Raw genomic sequence first — 22,875 nt, 5'->3', positions numbered from 1 at the left:
CGTTTAGCAATCGGAAAAAGATGTAGTTCTCTTTTTTTTTCATTATAATGTCACTGCTGCCCTCTGGTGTCTCAGAGGTGGAAACTATTCCTAAAGGAATCATGAAGCATGTTTTTTTCACTAAAAGTTAAAATGGACATATCTTCAAGTGAAGCAAACTTCATTAATGCTATTGACAGCAGGAGTTTTTTAATTAAATACTTTTGACTATATATCAGTTTTAATTTGGAATAGTTTAAAACATGGTGTTGATTTAGAAAATGTTGCTTTGTGAATATGGAACTTTCCTAATAAGATAAACAGGTTTACAATATTACATCAATTTCTATCTTTACATTCAAAATAGGTTGATCTAGCCGCAAAATAGGTTGGTCTAGTCGCAAAGTGACGCATGCGCAACTCACATCTGCACTCGACTCACATCGAGCAGTGACGCAGTAGTCGTGACCCTTTTACTCTGAAAACCTCTGACCGGAAGTACTAGTTTTCCTCACTTCACGGGTGATACATTCATGGTGGACAGTCTGCCTGCGTTGTAAAATTGTAGTTGTAAGTAAAACATCAGACTTAATGCACATGCCTTTGTGTTTCATTTGGCATTAAAATGTTAACACTATATTCTGTACATTGTGTGTTGATGGAAGCTATTCTAGTAACGCTAACGTTAGCTTGCTAACGTTACCTGGCTAACGTTAGCCTAAATTACAGCATTGGAAATTACCATCGAGTTGATTGTAAAGCTTGACTCACTGTCATCAGAAACCGTACAAATGTTAATGAGCTTCTCTAAATGTATTTACAGACCGATGGGGACGGATAATGTCCCCTAACACACTCTGCACCTCAACGGATAAAATAAGGGAAACACCACATTGAATTTGTCACAGCTAACGTTACAGAGGCAGCTGTTGGGTTGATGGTCTGCCAGCTTCAGAGGAGACAGTCGACACATCTACTTCCAGTATGAGTGAGTTAACAGACTTTGACAGAGGCCAGATAGTTGGTGCCCAAGTTGCAGGTCTGTCGGTCAGAAAAACTGCTCAGTTATGTGATGTATCAAGTCAAACTGTCTTCAAAGTCATGAGTGACTATAACAAACACGGACACACTTCATCAGTAAAGAAGAACTGTGGGCACAAGGCACAGACGAAAAGGAGAAGACTGACGAAAGCTACAACTAATGGAGAAGTTGCCAGTGGGAAACCAGTATCCAAGTCTGATGAAGAGAGCCAGATACCTGAATCCCAGACCCAAGACAAGGTGTAATCTGATGTGCTGTATTTCAGACTTTCCATTAGATTTAGACTGCTTAATGTTTTCATAAAGCCACAGCTTCATTTAACCCAAAATGTTGCTCACTTTTGAACATTTTCGTTTAGTTTTTAGTAGCGCTGTCAACACGATTAAAATATTGAATCGCGATTAATCGCATTGATTTCTTTTTGTTCCATTATTTTTTTTTTCTCATTTTAATGCTCTTATCAACATGGAAAAGTGGATCGGCTTGCTTTGTGCTTTTGTCGCCTGGCTTTGACGAGGGGGCGGAGAATTCGCATCAGCTGTGTGCTTGGCCATCAAGTGGTATTTCAGACTGGACGTGCTGCGATGATAGCTCAGTTCACAATGACAAAACACACAGACCACTTTGGTCTTGTCAATGGAACCATTTGGCAACTTTTTTAAAGTAAACTTTCCGTTCAGAATCTTACTGGCATCCATTTCGGCATCTCGCGCTCGCCATCCACTCAAAACGTAACGTTATCCTACTACTCTTTGGCCGGCTCGCAAGCCCAAACAAGTGTGTGCGGCGTGCCTGTTGTTTTGTTTCCGGTCTAGCTAGATCCGGTGTGGTGTTGTAGTTTTTCTAACGTTACTAGTTGTTGCAACAGCATGTGAAAAAAACTACAAAGTTTGCTAGGCCAAAAAGAACGTTAATCTCGCGATAAAAAAATTGACGCCGTTAAAATGGGTTTGCGTTAACGCCGTTAATAACGCGTTTAACTGACAGCACTAGTTTTTAGTAGAGCCCGACCGATAAAGGATTTTTAAGGCCGATATCGATACAAATATTTGGTGATTTAAAAATCTGATATTCCGATATATCGGCCAATATATATATTTTTTTGAAAATAATAATACAGAAATGCGTAACAAAACATAAACAGATTTCCCTGACATTAGTTATTTGAGTCCTCACTAAAATAATATGATAATGCAGTTTAGAAATATTTTTTTTGTCACACCAGAACAGAGGAACATCAAAATATATATTAAAGTTCTGATAAATAAAATGTATAAAAATACAAACTTAAGATATGAAACTTAAAGTCCTTTGAACAAAAACATAATAACAACAACAAAAAAATCAGAGAGTTGCCAACAGGGACATTGTAGAGCACCCTCTGGACAAACTATGCAACACCAACATTCATAACATGGTTGAAGGGTGTTTCGTCCCTTTTTATTTAATTTTTAAATATTCATTTATCGGCCATTATAAATGCTGATACCGATAGTTTGGAAAATACCTAATATCGGCCTGCCGATATATCGGTCTGGCTCTAGTTTTTAGGTTTCTTCATTTATTTTATTACAGGGAATATGTGTATATTCTGTCAGTACAATTCCAGGCTTTCCCCAAGCTTTCTTGATTTATGTTTTATAAGCTGCAGTCACTTAAGATCAATTTAAACAAGTGACACTCTGTGTTTGGGTGCAGCTGTCAAATGTTTTTGTCCAACTTAAACATTATGGACAATTTTCTTTTTATGCAAAATATGCTGATTGCAAAAAAAAAATACTAATGTAAAGCATAGTCCTGATCCTTTTATTCTGAAAACCTATAACCGGAAGTACTAGTTCATTCCGTTGAAACCACAAACAGCTCAGTGTTAAAGTAGCGGTGGACAGTCTGCCTACGTTGTATACTTTTAGTTGTAAGTAAAACGTCATAGTTAATGCACACACGTGTTTCATTTGGCATTAAAATATTAACACTATATTCTGTAAACGTATTGTCGTGATGAAAGCTATTCTAGTAACGTTAGCTTGCTACCTGGCTAGCCTAAATTACAGCATCTAAATTACCATCGAGTTGATCGAAAACCTTTGACTGTCAACAAAAAGCGAACAAATGCTAATGAGCTTCTCTAAATGTATTTTATCTACTGCTGGGTAATTGTACTGTAAAATGCTTCGTTTATTTTGTCCAGACCCTTTTAAAGTGAATGTCTCAGGTATTGTTAGCCCGACCATTAGTTGTAGGTGTCTTGATAAGTTACTGGATTCAGTTGAGCACAGAACATCTACCTTAGCATGCAATTGAGTGTTGGTGTGTCAAACAAATATGTTTTTAAATGTTAACTTTTGATATTTCTTATTATCTCTTTTTTTTATATCCATTTATAGACACAGTGGTGAATTTTTTCTTACCCTGGATATCTCTGCTTCAGTGTACAAAATAAAGGAATCACCATATGACTGAGGACATTGGAGCATCTAAGTAGAAATTACAGGGCCTGCTGCCTGCCTGTAAATTGGGATTGCTTGCCGGCACCAAAAGAGACAGTCAACACTTAAATAGTGTTTAAAGCAATATGAGTGACTTAACAGAGTTTGAACGATGCCAAATAGTCGCTGCGCGGCTGTCAGGGGCATCTGTCACAAAAACTGCACAGCTTTTTAACGTGGCAAGGGGAACAGTCTCCAGAGTCATGACTGTGTACGTCAAACACGGACGAACAGCATCAGCAAAGAAGAACAGCGGGCGCAAGTCAAAGCTCACCGAAACGGATAGACAGACACTTCTCAGGATAGTCGATGAGCACCCTGAGTATACAGCCTCAAAAATAACCACAGAGTTGAATGGACAACTCTCTCACACCGTCTCAGTCAAAACTATACGGCGTGAGCTTCACAAAGCTGGTATTTTTAGAGGAGCAGCCAGTCGGAAACCAGAGACCGAGACTGACACACAGAAGCCAGATGGAAAGAACACTAAACCTAAACCTGGCAAAGAGCGTGACACACAAAAACATGGCGACGAGAGCAAAAGACCTGAAATACAAACAAATGACAAAGAGTGTGGCACACAAAAGCCCGTGGGAGACAAAACAATACCTGAATCCCGGGTTAGTGTCGAAGGGTCCAACACAGAAAAAGCCGGAGAGAGAATACAACCTGAATCCCAAGTCAGTTAAGAAGAGTACATCACACAAAAGCCTGGTGAAGAGAGCACCCAACCTAAACCTCAGACCAGTGAAAAGGAATAACGTGTTGTATTTTCAGCCTTTCTTATGCATCCAGATTGGTCATATTAATAATGGAAAACCACAGAATGCCTACATCCCTTAATGTTGCCCACTGTTAAATGTGACCATGGATTTCCGTTTCAATATGTTATTATTTATTTTGTATGAATTTAAAAGGGTGCAAGATTCCGGCATATCCCAAGCGTTGTTGTTTGTGTGGTTTGTGAGCAAACGTAACTTAACGGTAGACTAAAAAGTGAAAAATGTCCAAAATGTAAATTATACTGTTTGTTCCTGATTTGTAGGCAGATGTCATGCAGAATAATTGTCTGTGTTGTACTGTAAAGCATGGCCTTGTTGAGGTTATAATATATATTATTGTGGATAAGGTGCGAAACCAAGCAACAACCATAATCCCATAAGGGTCTCAAAAAATAAAGTTCCTCTACTGCCACTGTAGAAAAAATAAATGCTTACTTTTTTTAAATATGAAGTCATTTTTTATTCCTGAGATGTCAAGTTCTTAGTTGTGTGTCTCTAAAATGTGTCTTCTAACATGTCTTGGCTGTGATTTTGAAAAATATGCAATGTTTAATTACGAAGACATTAAGACTTGAAGAGAAGTACTGTGTGTTTTGGGGCGAAAGCTTCTCAGGTTATCGTGCTCAACTGGTTGCTGCTTGCTCATCCCATCTCAGCTTCACCCAGACTACCCAAACCCAAACTCCAGGTTTTAGAACATTCTTTCAGCAAACTATAGGGTGGTTCAGAAAAAGCACTTGCGTCTACTTTTATAATGTCACTATGATATGATAAATCTAAATGTTGGGCACGTTCACAGGCACTACTTACTCTTTGCTGCAAATGTATGGAGTGACAATTGATGACCCCAACATAAGGTATCTGTATTATCAACTCCCATGCTACCTTTGCTTTTGTATACCAAATTTCACGTTTTGTAGCACCTTCATGCAGGGATGGTAGTGGGACACAAAGTATTAGACAACATTTATGAGGACAAGCATTTAGTGTCTATGGTCTTTGCCTCTAGAATAGCCAGAAGAGCTGAGGGAGTTACAATCTGTAAATACCTTTAAAAGGAACCTGAAAATTTACCTTTTCAGTTTAGCATTCATCCATTTTTTATTTAATTTCCTTGTATTTTTATTGTATTGTTGTATTGTTATGCACCTTGTATTGCAATTTTGTACAAAAGGTGCTATTTAAATAAAGTTTAGATTGTTTGTATTGTAATTTTAAAACATTACACTGAAAAAACAAGTTGTCATGTATGTTTTGTTAAGTATAATACACGCTGCTCTGTTTTAATGTTTCTAATATTCTATCCACCCCATTTATATCAATAAGGTTCGACAATATATTAGAAACACCTCCCATTACAACAAATTACAAGTCAACAGTAGTGGTCAACAGATCCTTAAAAAAACCCCGTAATAGTACTAATACCTCACTGAATGTACTCCAATACGAGTGACAGTCCTGCATTCAAAACCTTATTTAAGTATTATCAGCAAAATTGACTTAAGTATGTGAAGTGAGATTACTCATTCTGCATAAGTATATTTGCATAAAAGATAAAATATGCAAAAAACAATGACAAACTACAGCCTCCAAAAACTCCATGAAGTTCAAATGAGCACTAAACAGATTCAACAAAAACTGACTACATAATTTAATTTTAATGGCATTTTGTATATTAAAAATTATAATAGAAATGTCAGTGAACTATGTTTTTATTTTATAAAAAGCGTCGACATACATGGGACAATGCAACAGAATTATTACATTCCAGTATTGAACAATGGGGACAAAATAGCTGTCAACAACTTAGAAAAGGCTGAGCTTCTAGCTCCAACATTTAGGAAAATTCATAGTTCAGATAATCTTTCAGATGAGGCCATCAGAAAGTGCAGAAACACCCCACCCCCCCTTCACCCAAATGAAGAACCCCAGAATAGTGGAGAAAGCAGAAGTGTCAGGAGATCCATTAGACTGGCCTTTTAGTACGTTTGAGCTGAGAAGAGCAATAGACCTTTTTCACGGCAGACATGTTGACATGTCATAGTAGGAAAAGCACAGGTGTATTCAAAACCATTCATGATGGCTGCATTCCACTTAGGAGAGGCCCTGGTGTTGTGCATGCTGACTCACTGAAATAGCTTACTGGGACACTTGATGAAATTGAGCCATCGTTAAGGTTATTAATTTCAGCTGTGCTTTTTCCTACTATGACAAGTCAAAATGTCTGCTGTGAAAAAAGGTCCATTACTAGTGCTCGTCAAACCACTTCTGGGAAAGATCGTGTATGCTACAGTATGTTGGAACACACGACAGAGAAGTCACTAGCCATAGTGTTAAAACTGTTTAACAGATACTGGGTCAACTTGCATTAGTGTGGAGTGTCTGAACAAGCAATAATACTACCAGGGAAAGACCCTTATTTTTTTCTGAATTTATCTCTCGTTCCCATACATGTCCAGTTGGTGACGGTAATGTTGTTTTGCCAACCGCCAATAAACCATGAAGAAAAAGAAGAATAATGACACAGCGGACCCGGAAGTGCGCAAGTTGTAAACACAGCTGTGAAGCTTTGGCTGTTGACGTTACTTTCAGAAAGATGGTGTACGTGTCCAACGGTGAGTGGTTTGTCCTGTGTTTTCAACCGTTTTCTCATCTTCAGAGGGAATATATAGTTTTCTTCTTGATATAGTTGTATCTGCCAAACATTTCCGTTAAAACACACCACTTGCTATTAATAATATTATGTGTAGTTGTAGCAGAGCGTAGGCTACATTTAGCTAGCTAACTAACAGCTAGCTTGATAGCAAGATTAGCCCCCGCGTAGCAGAAATAAATGCTGAATTAAACCAGTGAGTCTTCTACAAGGGGGTTTCTGCCAGTGTTTCCTCTATTGCTCAGCACATATCAGTGTTAAAAGCAGTTACCGTTACGTTAGTTTATTGAGTGTGCTATGTTGATCAACAGGCGAAGTAACAAACCTGGGACCTGTGTTGTGTCTCGCTCTGGTTAGCTGTTAGTATGTTAACTCTGAGGAGGAATGTGTACATACACTCTTGGTTTTCAATGTGAATAACCTCACAGGCTATTCTGTCTACCATCACCTGATCCCTGCTGTCTCCTCCACTTCTCCCGGTCTCTCTCAGGTCAGGTCCTGGACAGCAGGTCACCATGGCGACTGTCCTTACTGGTCGATCTCTTCTGGGGAGCAGTGGAATTCATCGGCCTGTTGTAAGTGCTATATTGTTACCGTTTTGCTAGTAAAACATACAAAGTGGTGAAATAGTAAGATAATTACAATACTAGCTGGTGTTTCTGTGTGGCTGCACAGCAGTGCTTTGAGCTAAATGTTAATGTCAGCAACCTCACAATGACATTGCTAACATGTTGATGTTTAGCAGGTATAATGTTTGTATTGTTCACCATCTTAATTTAAGGCATTCGCATGCTAACATTTTGCTAATGGGGTTGATACTGAGGCGAATCAGAATGTCATGTGTTTTTCATGTATTTTGTCATAAACCAAAGAATTAAGGACAATGATTTTGTATCACCACATGACTGATCTTTCTTTGTCCTCTACCAGTTTTAAGTCAATTATTCACCCTGACATGACAAAGGATGGAAACTGTGGTTCGTCACGCTTTACTGATGGCAGAGGGTAGGTCCCTGGGCAGCACTGTACTGTCACACACACACTGGGGGACATGCCCTACATGTCCCTCTATCCTAAACATTGAAGGTACCCTGATCTGATGGTGGCAGTGTAGTCTGTGTGGTAGCATGTACTTGTCATATGCAGGAACTAGTTCAGAATTTTATTTGGTACACATTGGTGTATAATGTGTAACCAGCTTTTTTTCTGTCCTTTTGGGTCCATGTATGAAATCCACTGGTTACAAGAATCTTATTAAAAAAATGGTTCATAATCCAAGGGTCTTAGAACTGCAGAGTTTAAATATAGTTGTATGCTATTGCCCACTACAAAAGTTGTAAATGAATTGCAGCATAGTGAGTTAAGTGTATTTCAGGAAGGGAGTGTTTTTCATTTATGTTGCCAATCCGTTGTACTCCAGTTAAATATCTGGGGTCTGTTTCAGAAAGCAGGTTTAGTGAAAACTCTGAGTTTGTTAACCCTGAGATGAGGGAAACTCTGGGTTTTCCGTTTCAGAAAGAGAGGTAACTTAACCTCAGTCAGTTACTATGGTAACACAGACATCTGACACTGACAGTGTCAGATGGAGGAAACTGAGAGAAACTCGTGGTTTCTTCTCTCTCATTTCCTCATTCATTCAGTCTGTATCAGGCGCATTTTAATGCAGTTTGTTATTTGCATGAATAAAAACTTCATAAATAAAACTTATTGTTAGGCAGATTATAAAACTTTTTTTTCTCAAACGTGTCATGTCCTTTTGTCGACGATCCCATAATATTATAAGTTAACTGTGATTAAATATGAAATTAATACACTGTTAATGCTTACGCATTGACTCGAGCAGCAATTGTCTCCCACAACAATTCTCTCTCTGTTGCAGCAGCAACCGCTGTCTTGCTTTTTTAACAAAATAGATGTTCAAACTCATTTGTGCGCATGAGTATTTCCGCCGACCCGTTTGTTTGCGGTGCACGCGCGTGAACATACTCGGAGTTGATTGAACCAACTCATATCAGCTGTTCTGGAACCGAAAACTCAGTTTCCCATCTCAGGGTAAATCAACTCAGACATCAGGGTTAGACTCAGTTTGTTAAACCTCCTTCCTGAAACGGACCCCTGACATAGTAGAAAATGATGAAAACAATAATAGACTTATTATGACCTTTTTTTGAGGCATCTAGCCTAATTTTATAACATAGTTCCCTATTCTCTGTTGCTTGCCTTTTCAGTCCTCCAGGTCCCCCTGGTGGCAGAAGACGGATGGGAAGAGTAAACCACGGTGCAGGTCCCAGCGCTCCACCAATGGGTGGAGGAGGATGAGGAAGGTAAGGACTTTTTTTTTTTTTAATTGATAAACTCCTTTATCTTGTACCTTCTATTTCTGAAGCCTGTATCACAAAGTGAGTTTAGGGATATAATATAACAAGTGACCTTAAAAGTATAAGTTAGGAATGTAAACATTTCAAAGTTGTTTTTTAATTGAATCAACAGATATTTGGACATGATGTGAAGACATTACTCCTCCATTGTATAACGTAACTATTGTACTCCCCTCACTCTGTAGGTAAATGCCTACACTGACTGTGTAGGCGTGGGGCCTGGCACAGTGTTCATTTGCTAAGAACGATGGTGATGTCACAGTGCTGAAGCCCCTCTTCATCAGCTGCCGCTGCCACAAGCAGTTTTTTGATGCCTTTCTGGGAATTCCTACACATAGGGGCCAGAATGGCTGATACAGCAGCTATCCACATCTTTTCCTCCATTTTTCCTCTTTCGGCCCCAACCCTTTCCTTTCACACCAGTCTCTTAGAGATGTGTGTTACTGATGTCTCGATTTTGATCATCCCTTCTGGGAATAATAAAGTTGGTCTTTGTTTTGCATTTGTCTGTCTGATCAATAAATGTGCAATGTTTAAACATGTTACTACTACATTTGTCCTGTTCCATTACTATCACACTCAGTAATGACACAACTTGTCTATATAGTGCAAAAATTAGAAGGCATACTTATAACTCTGTATTTCAATATTGATAATGTGAAGATATAAAATATTCAATCTAAGAAGTGGGTGATTTTGTGTCTGAACTATAAGGTGGATGCATTTGTCTCTTTTTAACTCAGCTGAAACAGTTGCATAATGCCTGTAAGTTTTAGGTTAGCATTAAGTTAGTTTATGAAGATTTGGGTCTTACTAGAGGCAACCTTGGGTTTAAATTCAATACCTTCATAATTCCAAAAATGGATTTTGTTTGTCCCAAATCAAATGTAACTCTTGTGTATCCAAGGGTGACAGGTTTATTTACACACAACCAAACTTTTATGAACATGGGAGACTTGCAGTATTATTTACAGAATAATTATTAAAGACCGTTCAAAAGTTAAACAATGTTTGGGTGTCTGATGGATAAAAACATACAGCAAACACTAAGATTGTTTGATGAAAATTGAACAATTTGGTATTTGCACATTATGTCAAAGTGGTTCTGTCAACATACTTTCCTACTATGCACAGAGATGATGTCCTGATTTTAATTTTTGCCTCTTGTAAAACACTTGTGGTTTTCATTCCACAACCTGAATATATCTGCTGTGTGAATTTTTTTATTCAAGATTAGTATCATTTTGAGTTTTTCTGCATGTTTAATTGTGCCCAAAAGCATCATGTGTAGACACTGAGCACTGAAGCGGCTCCTCTGCTGACATGCTGCTCACGCTACTCCTCCTGTGTAGAAACGATCTTAGATTTAAGTCTAATCTGGTTGGTTTCACCAGACAAAGGCAGCTCTCTCGCGGAGCATTCGGACACCAAAGCGCTGCCACTCCCTCTGGTGAATCCACATCTCCTGAGTGGTGTCCAGACACGCCAGCACAGCTCCTCCCTTCCACGATATCAGCTGAGGGTCCATGTCCTAGAGCACAAGCACATCAATACACATGTACATTAGAGGAGCTGTGTATAGCATTGTGCTCCCTGTCTCTCCAGGACGTATATACAGTATGTTGTGTGTAGCACTCACCTCATAAACTCCCAACCTTTGACATACATGGAAATATAAGAAAATGAAGCCCACTGAACACCATGCTACTTTGCATGCATTACAGATCCCTATCCTATGACTATGTACAACATATCCCAGGTTACCTTTGGCCGCGTGATAACTTCCACATTGTCTACCAGCCTTCTGAATGAGGGCGGCATCTTGTTGATGATGCGGTGAAGCAGAAACTCCTGAGCACCGTGAAACATGAGCCCTCCTCCCACTACCAGGATGGAGCTGTACATCTTGCGTTTGGTTTCATCTGATCCTATAAAAAAAATGCCAGATGAGCTAAGACATGACATACTGAGCACTGTAAAACATCTGTCCTCTGATCCCTTCTTTTTTTTCTTTTTTTTTTTACTTCACTTCATCCTCATCCCTTACCACAGCAGTCGATGCTATGCAGGATGGCCTTATCCAGGCCCAGTGCTTTGCTCTCAAACTGGCTCATGATAGCAGTCTTCCTGGAGAGGTGAGCAGACAGGGGCTCTTCCACCTCTCCTGCCCCCATCAGACACTCCCCCTGGGCAGGCCCAAACTCCATCTCCACCTTCATCGCTCCTCCACCACCGCCACTCCCACATCCCCTGGTGAGGTCAGAGAGCTCCCCAATCCCTCCCTGACTGCTCATCTCACCATCCAAACCACCACCTGGTCTGGAAATACCCTTCCGGTCTGCAGCAGATTTGGAGGACTGGTGAAGAAAATGGAAGAATAAAAAAAAAAAAAAAAAAAACAGACAGACAGAAGAATCACATAGCCTCTATCTGAAGAAATAATGTTTATTATTGTTATATAATCTTTGAGTGTGTGTTACCTGGTCCTGTTTGCTCTGTGTAGCCAGCAGGTAGTGTTCATCATGAGGATCCTCTGAGTCGCCTTGGGAACGGTACTGAAGTGATGTCATCTTCTGACCTACGATGCCAAATGTGGTCGGGTAGAAAAGACCCATAGGTGCCTGACATGTACATACACACATATTTCAGGGGGGAGGGAGACATGAATAGAGCAATAAATGAAAAGTGATTCCAGTACACAAGCTGGAGACAGAACATTGTCATTCAAAAAGTATAGTTTTTCATTACAATTGGAACAAAGTACCTGTAATTTCTCATCCCCGAGTCGAACCTGGTAGAGAAGAGCTGGGGCTTCTGGGAAACGTGTCTGGAATTCATGATCTTGTAATCCTGATATGTCCTATTTAGAATAAGTGGAGGAAAGACGCATTTTGGAATTCATCTGAATAACTGCAGATTTCTCTATCCCTTCTTTAGAACGACTATGGTAACCTAAACTGTCATAAAGGTGCAAAGGCTTGATTAAAACTGATCAATGTATAAGCTACAGTACCCCAATACTCCCTGTAAACACACACCACACCCCCTGACCAACACATACTTGGTTTAGATGGCAAAAGGTCTCTTTCAGATGCTGCAGAAGCTGACAGTCCAGTCTGCTGGACAGCTGACAGTCTCTGTAGGGAAAGCCCGCTCTCTGAAGGAGCCAGAAGAAAGTACGGGTCACATCTGAGCCACCGTATGCCAAACACAACCTGCAAAGTCCAACAGACAGAACATTGAATGTAACACCTCGGAACCTCCAAAACATCACAGTGGGAATTTGGTTTCCTAAAACTATTTGTTTTCCCATACTGGCAGTGTATTATAACTGGACCAACACACTATAACTGTGCCTATGTATTAGAGGGATATTGTGAAGAAAAGCAAAATGTAATGCAAAAGTTATTGCAAGGGAATTCAAGAGAATTTCAGAAACAAAATTCCCACCTTGACCCTCCAGGGGCTTCACATAATACAGACATCAAAATGTTTTTATTTTTAGAAAAGAAAGTCAGTTTTGTTATGTCACTGTTCTGGGTCTCATGTGTAAAAGGGTTCCATGATTATAGCTGCAATTATAACCTCGATAAATAAAATATTTCATAGACATAAAATAAACATAAAAGTGGTTCTCAGTTCCACCTGGAGTTCCGGTGGGACACTCCGTCTTCTACACAGCAAAGACTGGTCTTCTGGTCTCCTACATCTACGACACAAGCACTGCTCAGCCCACTGCCAAATGTAGCACACACCGACTCCTGGTGCACAATGATCGCTACACACACACACACACACACACACACACACACACACACACACACACACACACACACACACAAAGACAGAGGGTAAGGTGAAGCCAAGAGAGACAAATTGGATGGTTCCTGAGCCTACCCTGAATAGGCTATGGAAGAATATAACAGTGACATATAGGTATGTTTTTGTTGTGTGCTTAGCCATATATGTATAAATGTGTGTAATACCTGAGAAGCCCATATTAAGCAGCAGCATGTTGACAACTTCTTTGATGTGCTGCCTGTTGTAGATGTCAGGGACCAATAGGATGCATCTGTAATACTGGCAACCAGTCACAAAAGCAAACCATTAATTTCCACTAACAACTTACTTTGATCTCGTTTTCATTATTTTCTACTCTCTACATGCTGCAGAGTACTTTGAACTTTGCCCACAGAAGAGGGAGATATGAACCGTAATACCTTTAAGTCTTTGAGGGGGATCTCCAGTTGCTTTTGAATAACATGACTCCAGATCGTCTCGAGGTCAGCCAGGACAGCGGTCAGTGAGCCTCCAGGACTGGCGTGCACATTAAGCTGACCTCTAACTATAGGCCAGTGGATGTTGTAACAGTCAGATGGATTCACATAAATAGCCTACATTATGGCATGATGGAAAGGTGGGGGGGAGAGAGAAAGAGAAAGAAAGAAAGAAAGAAAGAGAAATATAGATAAAACAGACAAAGAGTTTAGGTAATACAGTTTTATTTTGTAGGACTTATCAGACACTTGCACTGACCTCCTCTCCCACCAGATGAGGAGGCTGGTGAGCTGTGTTGGTCCACTTCACCCTCGAGCTGCTGTCCAGTACTGCTGGCCGGATCTGACAGTTATACGCTCTGGCCTACACACACACACATTATTTTATGAATTTCTTCAACCCTTTTTCTTTTTTTACTATCTTTCATACAGGTGATGCAGCCCGAAGTGCTTAACATTTCTTTCAAAAAGGGGAAATGTTACTTACACCAAACAAGCAAATATGTAATTGTATCACATAGCTGCTGTCTGTGAATATTGCAGTAATATATATGCAACAATTCTCTTCTCTCTCTATTTCATAATACACACCTGTTCAGCGGACACAGGTGTCCTCCGCACTCCATTCGACATCTTCTTGGACCAGATGGCCTGGTCGACCATTTTAAGCCCATTCTGCCTCTGCTCATTACTCTCTGCTTTCTGTCGAACGGGAAGTAGAAGCAATAAGGGTAAATGAAAAATGACATAAATTGGAAATTTGAGTACAGTGGAGTAAGACAAAAGGATAAAACACTGTATTGTGAGTGTATGTGGTCATACGTGACTGACATTTAGACCATCTCTCAATAGCCAGGCATCTTCATATCTGGGCTGTCCAGTTTGCTTGTGTCTGCGGGCTATCACATGTGGGAGTGTTACTGGAAGAGTGTCTGTTGCTCGGCCAATGCGGAGTGTCCTTGAACCAGGGTTGATGACAACTATAAAATTGCTTTGTATTTGCTGTAAAAGAGGAATATACAGACAGAGAGATGATCGGCATAAACATAACCATGTCATGCACAACAAATCAAAAAATCACTAAAGTATGTGGACACCTGACCATTACACCCACATGTGACTGCTGAATATCTCAAACAAAAACCGTGCATTATTATTCTGCTATAACAACCTCCACTCTCTTATTTATATATATTTATATATTAGGTTTTTCTAATATGTCTATATCACTGTAGCTTTCCATACTAATGTAAACTGAGCACCGTTGAGGTTTTAAGCCTGTAACACTTTGGGGCTATTGTAACTTGTTGTGGGCTTCGGTAGAACCTTTTTGAGTATACGATTAACGGAAAGAAAGTAACGTTACAATAATCTACTTAACTAAATGTGTTCCCCTCCAAATAACAGATGAGCTCAAGTAAATTAACGCAAGTAATTAAACGTCCCTCTGTCCAGAACAGGAGCTGTCTGTGCTCGTGGGAGCTTAATAAGCTGAATAATAGATATTGAGACGAGGATATTTGGGAAAATGAGCAACAAAACAACAATTAAAACATTTGACTTCCCATTTCTCACCTCCTGAAGAGGGTCTGGGATGGCTGGAGGAGCGATGGGTCTTTTCACCCCACGTTGTTGCTCCTTCTCTTTCTCCTTATCTCGTTCCTTTTCTTTCTCCTTCCCGCTGTCCTGCTCTTTCTCAGCCTGAGTCATGGTTACTGATACATTTAGTCGACGAAAATAGACAGAAATAATGAGTCGCGACCTCCTTGTGATTGTGAAGTGCCCCAAAACGCAACAACAAGCGAGCACCTTCCTCTGAATGGAAAGTTGTAGCAGCAGCGGTAGATTCTACTTCCGTGTTTGATCACGTGGTACAAAACAGCGATTTCTATTTGTCAAAAGAGTTTATTTTTTTCTTGGCTCTTCATGGGCTCTGTCTCTTTTCTGACTCTTAGCCTATGGTCAAACATTAAATTGCTTTGCTAATTTTAATGTAGAATTACTGTAGCTCAGGGGTCACCAACACGGTTGACCCAGGTAGCCCCCAAGGACCACATGAGTAGCCCTCAGGCCTGTTCTAAAAATGAAAATTGAATATTGACATTATCTGTTTCCCACCTTGTTAAGTCATTGTTGATAATTATTGTGAGAAATCATTAACGTAATCAGTGTCTTCACATAGATGAGTATCATTAATCATTAATAATCATATATAACTAAAGGCAAACTGAGCAAATTTGTTATTTCAGAAGAGTCTATCAAACTGGTAGCCCTTCGTATGACTCAGTACCCATGAAGTAGCTCTCAGTTTCAAAAGGGTTGGTGACCCCTGTGTAGCTCAAGTCAGTGGCGGATCTAGAAAATTTGACATGGGGTGGCAAAGGGGTGGCGAAAGGTCTTGGCAGGGTGGTATTGGAAGACGGTACACGGAAACACCCATATGTAAATGGCTTGTGTGGCAAATAGAAGAAAAACTGTGAAACTGCATAACATAATTCTATCATTTGTTTGACCTTTTGGTTGATCGTAATTGGTTAATCCCACAATTGGGAAATTCTCACTATTGCAGCAGCATGGGATAGGGATAGCTTCATATTTCGCTTCCTTTACGACAACTTTTTACATGTGCAAAATAAACATGAGCAGGGGCTAAACGGCTTTTCAAATCCAACATAAAAAGTATTGGACAGTTTGAATAAAAGTAAAAAAAAAAAAAAATTTATTGTGGTAAATGCACATCTTATATAATAGGTAGTTGCTGAGTGCACATGGTTATTGGAGTTAGAGAAAATGGCGTCCCAACTGGCACATACTTGTGTGTACTGCTCTTGTGCAAAGACATTCATCTTTTTCCTTTCCATATTTCGTAAAGTGTTCTTTCTTTGCCATATTTTAGGAATCATCAGAAATCATTACATTCATACTGTATATTCAAACATAAACAAACTGGTATACGATAGCAACAATATAATCAAAAATAGAATGGAATAGAATCAATAACCATTTGGATTGAAAACATAAGAATACATGTTGTTGTTGTTGTCATAACGACACACTATGAATACTGGGACCCAACTTTAGTTTTGACACAAATTCACTCAGAGAGCAGTTTGTATCAGAGAGTCATTTGACTGTGACAATCCAAAGGTGCACATTGCAACAAGAGAAAAGACACTGGTCAGCAGAATACAAAGTTGGAAAACATGGAATTCCACTCCAGAGAGATTGAACCGCAAATTAATTTCTATCTCAGTTCACTTGAAGAACAAGTACGGTGTGAACTGAAGGACAGCGAGGCGAGGCTCACACAATGTGAATCTGAGGGAAGAGTTCACCTGATAATCCGAGAGGACTTGCTGGCCAATGTCCTCGATCAGCTCCAACAACAGAGAGAGGGCAGCACTTTGAGCCATGACAAAAAGCTGATGCAAAGGGAGATGTGTGACTTGAAAGTTCAGCTGGCTGAACATGTTCACTTCCCACCCAGGGAAACAGAGTATCTGAAATCCCAGCTGGGAAAAATCAGCAACAGGCTGCGAAAAGCCCAAAAAGATCTCGACCTGCAGTACTTCATTACTGAAGACCTGAAAGTCGAATTGGAGCAGATGAAGGGAGAGAAGGAGGCCCTTAAAAATAATGTGGAGACTCAGAAGATCGAGCTTCATAAAGAGAGACAGATGCTCGCGGTAGGTAAGACCACCAACGTGATGTTGGAGAGCTATCTGGATATTGAGAGGGCTCAAGCTCAGGAGCTGAAGAATAAATTGAGCAAGATGGAGGAAGCTCTCCTAAAACAGGCAGAAGAGGCAAAGGAGATACTGGAAAGATCCCAGGCTTCCCATAGAGCCCAGCTGGATGAGGCTCTAGCTGAACATGTCCACTCCCCACCCGGGGAAACAGAGTATCTGAAAACCCAGCTGGGAAAATTCAGCAACAGACTGCGAAAAGCCCACAAAGATCTCGACCTGCAGTACTTCATTACTGAAGACCTGAAAGTCAAATTGGAGCAGATGAAGGGAGAGAAGGAGGCCCTTAAAAACAATGTGGAGACTCAGAAGATTGAGCTTTGTAAGGAAAGACAGACGCTCGCAGTAGCTAAGACCAACGTGGAGTTAGAGTTGGAGAGCTATCTCGAGATTGAGAGGGCTCAAACTCAGGAGCTAAAGGATAAATTGAGCAAGATGGAAGAAGCTCTCCAAAAACAGGACAAGGAGGCAAAGGAGATACTGGAAAGATCCCAGGCTTCCCATAGAGCCCAGCTGGATGAGGCTCAGGCTGAACGTGTCCACTCCCCACCCAGGGAAACAGAGTATCTGAAAACCCAGCTGGGAAAATTCAGCAACAGACTGCTAAAAGCCCAAAAAGATCTCGACCTGCAGTACTTCATTACTGAAGACCTGAAAGTTGAATTGGAGCAGATGAACGGAGAGAAGGAGGCCCTTAAAAACAATGTGGAGACTCAGAAGATCGAGCTTCGTAAAGAGAAACAGATGCTCGCGGTAGGTAAGACCACCAACGTGACGTTGGAGAGCTATCTGGAGATTGAGAGGGCTCAAGCTCAGGAGCTGAAGGATAAATTGAGCAAGATGGAGGAAGCTCTCCTAAAACAGGACAAGGAGGCAAAGGAAATACTGGAAAGATCCCAGGCTTCCCATAGAGCCCAGCTGGAGATGCAGGACAAAAGCAACAAGAACCTCATGGATGCTCTGAAGAAGACTGAGCAGCAGCTGGAGAGTAATCTCAACCAGTGGAAGGAGGACAAGGCATCCCTCCTTCAGGCCACAGAAAGCCTGAAGCTGACTCAGCAGGAAAAAGAGCAGGAGTGGGAGAGGACTGAGAGCACCATGAGGTCCCAGCTGGTAGATCTTCAGAGCCAGATAATGCAAAAGCCAAAGAAGAAGAAGTGGTACAAAAAGCTTCTGCCTGGCTGAAGAAAAGCAAATACATTTGTACTTGTATAGTGTCTGTCTGTGTGTGGGTGGGTCTGTCTGTCGGTGTGTCTGTGTGGGTCTGTCTGTCTGTCTGTCTGTGTGGGTCTGTCTGTCTGTCTGTCTGTGTGGGTCTGTCTGTCTGTCTGTCTGTGTGTGGGTGGGTGGTCTGTCTGTCTGTCTGTCTGTCTGTGTGTGTGTGTGTGTGTGTGTGTGTGTGTGTGTGTGTGTGTGTGTGTGTGTGTGTGTGTGTGTGTGTGTGAGTGTGTGTGTGTGGGGTCTGTGTGTGTGGGTCTGTGTGTGTGGATATGTGTGTGTGTGTGTGTGTGTGTGTGTGTGTGTGTGTGTGTGTGTGTGTGTGTGTGTGTGTGTGTGTGTGTGTGTGTGTGTGTCTGTGTGTGTGTGGGTCTGTCTGTGTGTGTGTGTGTGTGTGTGTGTGTGTGTGTGTGTGTGTGTGTGTGTGTGTGTGTGGATATGTGTGTGTGTGTGTGTGTGTGTGTGTGTGTGTGTGTGTGTGTGTGTGTGTGTGTGTGAGTGTGTGTGTGTGTGTGTGTGTGTGTGTGTGTGTGTGTGTGTGTGTGTGGGGTGGTCTGTGTGTGTGTGGGTCTGTCTGTGTGTGTGTGTGTGTGTGTGTCTGTGTGTGTGTGTGTGTGTGTGTGTGTGTGTGTGTGTGTGTGTGTGTGTGTGTGTGTGTGTGTGTGTGTGCGCGTTTGCACGCAAGGCGTGTGATGTGTCAGTGCAGTACTGTTGGAGTAGTAGTGCTTGTAGTGCTGCATGCTGCTTCTGCTTGCCACTCTCTGCTTTCAGCTACTGCCACCGGATAGCCCTTTGTTTTCAGGGGCAAAAAGAGGAGCCGAGTGTGTAAGCCTCCTCAGCCGGTAGATAGCCTCTCCACTGCCAAGATCTCGTACACGCCTCCCCGTGGCACACATGGTAACTGGTCCCTTGTGGTTCCAGGCTAAGTTGTACAGGATCTCGGAGCAGCAGTGGGCCCCAGAGACGTGGCATGCAGGCCCATCGGTGAGTGGAAACGCCCTGATGCCCGTCAACCACTGTCCCAGTTATGGGTAAATAGCCCCAGTTATGGGTAAATAGTGATGACCCCAACGGCCGCGCAGGCGGAAGATGTTGGTGTGAGAACCACCACAATGCCTGGGAAGGCAGAAAGAAGGTAACCCCACAGCCACGTGTGGTTAACTCAGGAGGGTACAGTGGCTAGGGGAGCAAACCCTGTGGCGATGTGAGAAAACTGAAACTAGTCCTCACAACTATATACTAACTACTGCATACACACAAACACTAGTTACACAAATAATCTGTTAAAATAAATGCATAAAAATTATGTCTGTTTGTTGGTGTGACAGCCCTGGGCCTGTCGTACATGTGTACTGTGGTTTGTCTTGTTAACTTGCAGGTGTAGCGGAGGCGATAATGAGATGACTGTGATCACCTGGCCGGTCCTCCCAGACTATTTAACCCCGCCTGCCCCGAGACCAGACGGCCGCATTCTCCCAACCGCGCACCAACATATTTTCTCTCTGTTTGAGTTTTCCCTTTGTTAACTACTGACAACATGCACCTCACATTCCCCATTACATCCATACACCTTCATTCATCACTGATACTGACAATCACACCTCATCGTTGTCTTGTTTGCATCATTATTTAATAAATGTCACTTTATTATTTATGTTGCTGTGCATCTCCCTCTTTTGTTGTGGCTTGTGAGCCGGTCGTAACAAGTTAGGGGTTCATTTGCCGTGAGTATAAAACCAGGACCTTGTTTGTGGTTTTCTTTAATTAATCCTAGTTAGTTGCTGTTGAGGCAATTTGGTTAAGTTGAGCTAGTCTATTGTTTTTTAAATGTTAAGTTGCACTACTGTCATGTGTAATATAGTTTTATGTATAAATCAGGGGAAAAACGCTCATTTGCATCCTAAACCCCCAAAATATAAGTTGGCTCAAATTATTTTATATGTTAAATATAATATACTAAATATAGCTTTTTGTCTGGAGGTACATGTTGGTCATCCAAAGAAAATAATTAAATTAACAACAGTCTCATGTAGCTTTAGACTTTAAGACCAAACAGGTTTATTTAGTGTCACAGAGCCTTTCAAACATAGCTGCAATTCAAAGTTTTATGAAGAAGAAATGCTTTAGAATATACACTGGTTATTGTCAAATCAGCTGCACACTTGAATTATTTGGTAAGATCAATTATCAGTTTACTTTTTTGTTTTTAGGAATAATCAATAAATCCTATGATTTTAATACATGAGGTTTTGGTTTAAAGGTGCTGTAGGTAGGATTGGGAAGATCCAGGACCTAGCCAAAAAGGGAGAATGAATGCGTGTACATGAGCAGTGACTAACACGCAGTTAGACACACACCCCCCCCCCCCCCCCCGGCCCTGATTGGTGCATCTGAACAGGGAGCTGTGGATTTTTGCAAATCACACTACAGGCTGTAGGTGGTACCAGAGGAGACAGCTTTTGTTTTTAAATTACCTGCTTCAAGTAGTTCTACTCGAACATAGGGTCAGTTTCAGCAAAAATGACAGAAAGTTAGTTTTATAAGTCTTACCTACTGCACCTTTAATGATATGTCTCTTCCTCTGATACAGAAAGCAGACGATCTACGATTAAAATGTTGGTAACATTCATTTGTATGTCAAAATGAATAAATCTTTATTTTCAATTATACAAATGATCAATTGCAATATATTGCGTCACCAAAAGCTACCAAGCTCATTTCCATATATCGTGCGATAAGTCCATGTATTGACTATCACGACAGGCCTACTCGCGAGAGCAATATCTGGCTTTTTAGCTGCTGAATGCTCAACTATGTTCACCTGCTAGTTGTAACTGTTTCTCTCTGTCATTTGGTGTTGGTTAGGTGGCTTTATCAGAACTTTTTTCACTTAAAACAGCTGCCTGCTGCTGATGGAAACTGTGCTGAAGAGAGCAGTGAGAGTGAACCAAAACATTAAAGTTGTAGGCTACAAAACATAAGAATTGACCTGGAAGTTGCTAAAAACGCTTTTTAGAACTGAACAACTTTTGTTTGTCACTACGAGCGACCCCTTTTTCATTATACCTAGTTATTTATTTCCATAGTTAATAATACAAAATATTGATCAGTGCATTTGAGAAACACATTGGCCAGAGTATCTTAGATTAATTGAATCTAGCCTAAGTGTCCATACAGTTTTTTAAATTACTTTTTTATATTCAGGTCTATCAGTTACTGATACCTTTATTTGTGTACTTCTAAATTGCAGATGGTGGACTGCAAATTTCATCCACCGACAGGCCTTCTGCACCACAACATGCAGTAGTGATTCCCATGGGGTCCCAAGACAATTTTGAGTCATAATAGGGGGACAAAAAGAAAAGAAATGTGGCACAAAATCATGTTTCCCACAAAACCTTCAAATACATCAAGCTATCTGAGAGGGGGCACTGTTCATCTCTGTCCACACTAAAAACCTTGTGATTAGAGGACACAAGAGCATGCTGCTTTATTTTAAAGGGTCACAAGCTGAAAAGGTTCAGAACACTGGTATACTGTCTCCTCACACTGTGCAGGATCAGCATCAATGTATTTATGTCTTTAGAAAAGGGGGCTTCAACGTTTTTTAAACCAAGGACCCCTTAACTGAAAGAGAGATGGATCAGGGACCCCCTACATATATTGTATAAAATGAAGTTGTATATAAAACTGGGCCTGTAATAACATGTAGGGCAGCCTAAAGCCTTTATACATACCTTTTTAGTGCATAAAATACAAAGCTATTAAAATAGTCTAATAATTGTTGGCATGATTTTATAAATCATGTTTTAATGTTAAGCATACATGCTATTAAATTCAAAAAACTTTATGTAAGTTAAAAAAAAAAGTACAAATGATGAACTACACACTGAATCAAAGTACATTACCCAGCACCTCAGCTCATTCTCTGAAGCTGCAGCAAAATGAAAACTGGACTTTTGAGATGCAGACTGATTGTAAACATGAAACTGCTGCTGCTGAAAACTCTGAAACTCTTCTGTCATTCATATCATATCTGCCTGATACAACATTTATTTTATTTTAGAGAATGAATGTGTAGGCAGGTTCTGCAACATTAGTGTTTACTCAAAAAAATAAGCTTTTTTTCCCCCAAGTTTTTGTCACTTTTACCAAGTTTGTCACTTTTTCTGATGTCTGTCTATTTAAGAAAAAGTTTTTCTTGTTTTTTTTCCCACGTTTTTTTAAGCATTTTTGTCACTTTTTTCAACCTTCTTTCAAACAAATGCTATAAAATCTGATAAAATACCCAAATTAATTGAAAGTATTGAA

General features: G+C 40.6%; 2 protein-coding genes and 1 long non-coding RNA gene across 5 annotated transcripts; 2 read left to right on the top strand and 1 right to left on the bottom strand.

The window, feature by feature from the left end:
* Positions 1-458: 458 nt before the first annotated feature.
* On the top strand, positions 459-5,505 carry LOC116040790. 2 transcript variants are annotated; one of them, XR_004102765.2, is made up of 4 exons: positions 459-549; positions 803-1,260; positions 3,409-5,233; positions 5,267-5,505. It is a non-coding gene; the product is annotated as an uncharacterized LOC116040790 (long non-coding RNA). The 2 variants fall into 2 exon arrangements; XR_004899005.1 differs by lacking the exons at positions 459-549; positions 803-1,260 and adding an exon at positions 2,512-2,936 and having other exon boundaries at positions 5,267-5,503.
* Positions 5,506-6,775: 1,270 nt separating this feature from the next.
* selenok (selenoprotein K) lies at positions 6,776-9,868 on the top strand. Its single transcript, XM_031286433.2, has 5 exons — positions 6,776-6,907; positions 7,436-7,520; positions 7,876-7,950; positions 9,174-9,269; positions 9,509-9,868. Exons 1-4 carry the CDS (start codon positions 6,811-6,813, stop codon positions 9,262-9,264), a joined length of 348 nt encoding a protein of 115 aa, XP_031142293.1. The 5' UTR covers positions 6,776-6,810; the 3' UTR covers positions 9,265-9,269; positions 9,509-9,868.
* Positions 9,869-10,232: 364 nt separating this feature from the next.
* Positions 10,233-15,462, bottom strand: actr8 (actin related protein 8). 2 transcript variants are annotated; one of them, XR_004899004.1, is made up of 14 exons: positions 15,176-15,462; positions 14,432-14,602; positions 14,192-14,302; positions 13,860-13,964; positions 13,544-13,717; positions 13,310-13,403; positions 12,969-13,101; positions 12,385-12,538; positions 12,088-12,183; positions 11,804-11,944; positions 11,371-11,680; positions 11,088-11,251; positions 10,646-10,854; positions 10,233-10,588 (listed from the first exon to the last, which is right to left on the bottom strand). XR_004899004.1 is itself a non-coding variant. In XM_031286431.2 (13 exons), the coding sequence occupies exons 1-13, from the start codon at positions 15,308-15,310 to the stop codon at positions 10,711-10,713; spliced, it is 1,932 nt and encodes a 643-aa protein (XP_031142291.1). In that variant the 5' UTR covers positions 15,311-15,462; the 3' UTR covers positions 10,233-10,710. The 2 variants fall into 2 exon arrangements, 1 of the variants encoding a protein (XP_031142291.1); XM_031286431.2 differs by having other exon boundaries at positions 10,233-10,854.
* Positions 15,463-22,875: the final 7,413 nt, after the last annotated feature.

This window comes from Sander lucioperca, chromosome 12 (assembly GCF_008315115.2).
Source record: "Sander lucioperca isolate FBNREF2018 chromosome 12, SLUC_FBN_1.2, whole genome shotgun sequence".
Lineage (NCBI taxonomy): Eukaryota > Metazoa > Chordata > Actinopteri > Perciformes > Percidae > Sander > Sander lucioperca.
The sequence above is the reverse complement of the archived record's forward strand: the minus strand, read 5'-3'. Positions and strand labels throughout refer to the sequence as shown.